The 5,375-nt window shown below is 58.5% G+C and overlaps 1 protein-coding gene across 1 annotated transcript; it reads left to right on the top strand.

Moving 5' to 3' along the window:
• The first annotated feature begins 1,721 nt into the window (after nt 1-1,721).
• On the top strand, nt 1,722-2,731 carry SOX21 (SRY-box transcription factor 21). Its single transcript, XM_067289692.1, has one exon. It carries the CDS (start codon nt 1,722-1,724, stop codon nt 2,565-2,567), a length of 846 nt encoding a protein of 281 aa, XP_067145793.1. The 3' UTR covers nt 2,568-2,731.
• Nucleotides 2,732-5,375: the final 2,644 nt, after the last annotated feature.

Below are 5,375 nucleotides of genomic sequence, written 5' to 3'. Positions count from 1 at the left end.
GCTGCGTTATCAAAGAGTCACGGAAGTATGCATAGAAAGGTGTCATTTGATTTACCCTCCTGTCAGCGCCAGAAGCAAGGGGACGCTTCCGAAGGCGACAAAGCCTCGCTTCAGACGGGGCAAAGCCCAGCGCCGGCAGCCGCGACGCCTGCCCGCTGCCGGGGAGAGGTGTCACCGAGGGGGCTGCGACCGAGGACCCGCGTTGCCACCCGCTGTCACCGTGTAGTGAGTGCAGCCGGCATCCGCACATTAAGGGCAATGACCCCCAGCCCGCTCCGTGTTTAAAGCGAAAACCCCGACGGGAACGAGTTTTTCCAGACACCGGAGCCGCCAGGACCGCCGAGGTCCGGCGGGGGGCGAGGGGAGGGGGGCGCGGAGGGGCTCGGCGGGGCGGCGCGGCCGGTGCCGGCGGCCGCCCCGGGGGAGGCGCCGGTGCTCCCCCGGTCCGCCCGGTCACCCCCCGCAGCTGGGTACACTTCCTCCGGGAGTGTCTTGCTGAAGGCGCTCTCTCGTCGGGACAACGACCCTGCTTTACACCCCAGCAGAAACAACAAGCGGGGGCGGGCGGATCAAAAATAAAAAATAAATAAATAAAAAAGCAACCATGCGCCGGCTCCTCCGCTGTCTCTCTGGGGAGCGAGGAGCGGCCGCGGAGGCAGGTGGGCGCCGGCGGCGGCGGCGCGGCCGTTGGGCAACTCTCTGAGGCGGCGGTTGTGACAGAGGCGGAGCCGGGCGGGGCCGGGCGGCCGCGCGCGCGCGCAGGCGCGGGGCGCGCGCCAGTCCGAGACCCGCCCCCCTCCCTGAACCTTCCCCAGCGGGGGGGGGGGAGGGGGGAGGGGCGGGGGGGAGGGCGGGGACAGAGCGTTGCCCGCGGCGGCGGCGGCGGTTGGGGGGGCGGGCGCGCGCCCCGCCGGCCCCGCCCCGCTCCTCGCCCCCCGCGCGCGCGGACACACGCGCGGCGCATGCAGACATAGGGGCGCACGGTGCGCGCACGGAGCGCGCGGTACCTGCTGGCGGGGCACGGGAAAAAAAAAACAGACAAACGGAAAAAGAAAAAGAAAAAGAAAAAATAAGAGTGAAACTGCAGCGGCTCGCGCAACGCCACCGCGGAGTTTCTAGCCGGGCCGGCTCCCGCGCGGCGCAGATCGGCGAGCGTTTGCATTGGGAACCCCCCCTCCCTCCTCCTCCTCCTCCTCCTCCTCCTCCTCCCTCCGCCCCCCGCCGCTCCCTCTCCTCCCCCCGCCCGCCGCCCCTCCGCGTCCGCGGCCAAGAAAACCCAGAGAGACCTGGCGGCTGGCGGAGAAGGGGGAGCGCGGGCGAGCGGCGCGGCGCGGCGCGGCGGAGCCCGCCTGAAACTTGGCGAAGTTTGGCCGGCGGTGGGCGTAGGGGGGCCGGCGGCGGCGGCGGCGGCCGGCAGCGACTCGCGGCGCGGCGGCGAGTATGCGCGAGGAGCGGGCGGCGCGGGGCGCCTGCGAGCGGAGCCGCGGCCGGAGCCGCCGCTGAGCCGCGGCCCCCCCCGCCCGCCGCCCCCCGGTGCCGGTGCCGGTGCCGCCGCCGCCGAGCTCCCCCGCGGCGGGGCGCCGCGATGCCCCCGGCGCTTCCCTGAGCGCGGCCCGGCGCGGCCCGAGAGCCGCCGGCGGGAGGGGGAGGCCCCGCGGCGCCCACCCTGTACCTGAGGGGCGCGCAGCCGCCGCGGCCGCGGGGCCCCCCGGGCGCGCACCATGTCCAAGCCGGTGGACCACGTCAAGAGGCCCATGAACGCCTTCATGGTGTGGTCGCGGGCGCAGCGGCGCAAGATGGCCCAGGAGAACCCCAAGATGCACAACTCGGAGATCAGCAAGCGCCTGGGCGCCGAGTGGAAGCTGCTCACCGAGTCCGAGAAGCGGCCCTTCATCGACGAGGCCAAGCGGCTGCGCGCCATGCACATGAAGGAGCACCCCGACTACAAGTACCGGCCGCGCAGGAAGCCCAAGACGCTGCTCAAGAAGGACAAGTTCGCCTTCCCCGTGCCCTACGGGCTGGGCGGCGTGGGCGACCACGAGCACGGGCACGGGCTGAAGGCCGGCGGGCTGCACGGCGCCGCGGCCGGCGGGCTGGTGCCGGACTCGCTCCTGGGCAACCCCGAGAAAGCGGCCGCCGCCGCCGCCGCCGCCGCCGCCCGCGTCTTCTTCCCGCAGTCGGCGGCGGCCGCCGCCGCTGCCGCCGCCGCCGCCGCGGCCGGCAGCCCCTACTCGCTGCTGGACCTGGGCTCCAAAATGGCCGAGATCTCCTCGTCGTCCTCCGCCGGCGCCGCGCTGCCCTACGCCTCGTCGCTGGGCTACCCGGGAGCCGGCGGGGCGGGCGCCTTCCACGGGGCCGCCGCCGCCGCCGCCGCCGCCGCCGCCGCCGCCGGGGGGGCGCACACGCACTCGCACCCCTCGCCCGGCAACCCGGGCTACATGATCCCCTGCAACTGCAGCGCCTGGCCCGGCGCGGGGCTCCAGCCGCCGCTGGCTTACATCCTCCTGCCGGGCATGGGCAAGCCCCAGCTGGACCCTTACCCCGCCGCCTATGCCGCGGCGCTATGACCCGCGCCCGCCGCTGTAGCGCCTGTACAGAGCCCGCGGCGCTGCCGCCCGCGGCCGTGTACATAGGTAGACGCGGATAGATGCATAGGGGCGAGCCCCGCGCACGGCGCCCGCGCACAGCGCCCGCGCGGCAGCCGCCCGCCAGGCGCGCAGCGCAGCGCAGCGCGCAGGGGCTGCGGGCGCGCCGGGGTTTGGCGGCGCGCAGGGCCCGCGGTGGCGCGGGCGCGCAGGGCCCCGCGGGGTTTGGCGGCGCGCAGGGCCCGCCGCGCCGGGAACCTGTTGCGCCTTGCCCGCCGCGGGGGGCGGCCCTTGCCCACGCGTCCCGTGTAGAGTTTGTGTGTGTTGCATGCGGTCTTTGCAGATAGCCGAGCTAAGAAAAACGACAAAAAAAAAAAAAAAAAAAACCCACCCTCTCACCCCTAAAAGTGCTTATTCTTGACAGACACGGGAAGATCCTTCCCTCCATCGGTTTCTCCTCGTTGCATTACTCTTTCTTGTCCCTCCGCTCCCCTAGGCTCGGTCGGTGCTGTCTTGAACTCGAAAAAGTCCCTTTGCTGCACCAGCGCCACCGAAAAGAGAGAGAGAGAGAGAGACAGAAAAAAAAAAGCGGGGGGGAAGGATCAATTATCGGCAGGGCGCGGCAGAGGTGCAAATCTGGCGTTCGCAAATGAAAGGGCCACTGTTTTCTTGGTTTATAGCTCGTCGTAGGCGAATGGGAGCAGGAACCACGCAAGGAAAGAGTATGCAACGTGAAATCCCTCCCGTCCGAGCGCTTCCCCTCCTTGCCGTGTCCCGGGTGACTCCCTGCGGCCGGTCCTCTCCCACGGGACGCGCACAGGTGGGGGTCGGGGGTTACACGAGAGGAAAAGCGTGTGGCTCTTGTCCCCCCCCCCGCCCCCCAATAATTCTCACCCTAAGACTGTAAATGTGTATATCTCTGTGGAAACGCTAGATTTCGGATTGAAAACTCTGTGAATTACTTTGCCCACGGTCGAGTCAGTTTTAACCTGAAAAAAGAAATGGAATGCCTTTCAAAGGGAATAAAAGTATTGCGGGACCGTCTGAGGATCGCAATATTATCTAAGGTTAAATCAGACTTTTTTGTCTGAGTGATAATTATCTATTTATTATTTAGCTGAACTGAAACAGAGCTTTGCTTTGACAGAAGAGTATTCTCATTTAAAAGAAAATCCGTCTCCCCAGCCAACATGAAGTGTTTTAAATGTGTTTTGGAGTACCCTACCTGTTTAGCTTATTTTAGAGCGACTGCAATTCAATTGCAAATGATGATTTTAAAAATACAAATTTTAGAGAAAGATCCTTCATCAGTTTAGAGTTCTTTTTGGTTTACTTTTGTAATGTGTATATTTTGACTAATGTTTGTGAATGAAGCTGGCTAACATGTATTTAGTTTCATTTTGGCTTTATGTAATATAAAGTAAAAAAAAAATTAAGTATTGGTTTTAACATTTACGTGTAAATTGTTTTCTTGTGTGATCTTCTAATTTAAAGTTAGACGTCTAAACTATATCTGTAAATTAGAATCCGACTACCACTCTGTTCATTTTTGAACAAAGAGTTTAAATAAAGCCTGAAGCAGGGAAAAGAGAAAATCCTCTATTTCTTGTTGAATTACTAACAAGATTTTTATCTGAATTGCCCTTACGTGCCTGGTCCAGGTGAGGTGTAAGGTATCCTCTAAAGGCTGTCTTTGTTTCACATTTGAATAGATTTACTAGGAAATCTAAATCAAGCCATTGTTATTCAGAGCCAAAAACCTGATTTATCACATTTTTAATCGTGAATAGGAAAGAAGATAAAAAAAAAACCTCAAGTTGTTGTATTATCTTTAAAAAAAGGCATTCATGGACCAGCAGAACAGAGTTCACTGAATACACTGAGACCGTTCAAAGCATTGAATCGGTTTCCAGTAACATTTTCAGAGTGGAAAGTTGCCTGACCACTTTATCTTGTTAGCATAAGAGTTCACCACTTAAATCCGTGTAATTTGTTCACGTATCTAAGAAGTATTCCTGATTTATTCCTTGAGTGTTTTATTATTATTATTATTATTATTATTATTAGTGGGAGTTTCTAATGATTACTAACTAAAACCTGACACCTTTTGCCTCTGAAATGCTTACCTCTTTTTGTTGCCCAAAATGGTGTTTTCAAATGTAAATCGAACAAACATCTGCATGGGAGTTTACATGCTGGGGAAAGTGTAATGGGATGAAACAAGATAGTCTGGTGCATCGATTTAGCAAGGGAATTGTAAGGATCAAAAACATGTGAATGGCTACGAGACAGTAAACCAGAGCCTTTCACCTTACGGAGATGGTAAACCCCGAGTCTCGGTTCTCAGTTCATTCATATATATATAATATATTATATATATGAATATTATATATTATATAATAATATTATATATATATAAAAAATTTTTTCCTTCAGAGTGGTTGATCGCACTCTTAATTGTGACAGTAACAATAGCTCCTGAGTAAATGCCTTCTGAATCAGCATTCCCTTTGGAATTATGTTCAAAAAGTGGAAAGTTTGGGAGATTTGCGGAACAGACTGTTCGTTTGACCCTGATTCACTAATTAAAACGATCCTGCTTTTGTTATTCCCCCAGCGCTTTGCAATATTATAAGTTAATTCATATGGTTCTGAGCGATTATGCAAAACTAATTTGGACTGTCCAGGGGTAATTATCCCTGACACGGTTAATTAAATCCTTTCAGGCCTCCGCCATTCCCTTTTGTAGCAGCCCATCACTTCTCAACACGGAACTTCCTGCCGCTTCCC

This window comes from Apteryx mantelli, chromosome 1 (genome assembly GCF_036417845.1).
Source record: "Apteryx mantelli isolate bAptMan1 chromosome 1, bAptMan1.hap1, whole genome shotgun sequence".
NCBI lineage: Eukaryota > Metazoa > Chordata > Aves > Apterygiformes > Apterygidae > Apteryx > Apteryx mantelli.
The sequence above is the reverse complement of the archived record's forward strand: the minus strand, read 5'-3'. Positions and strand labels throughout refer to the sequence as shown.

Bases quoted from the DNA above. Each gene is read 5' to 3' on its own strand.
- SOX21 (XM_067289692.1), top strand. From the start codon at position 1,722: ATGTCCAAGCCGGTGGACCACGTCAAGAGGCCCATGAACGCCTTCATG.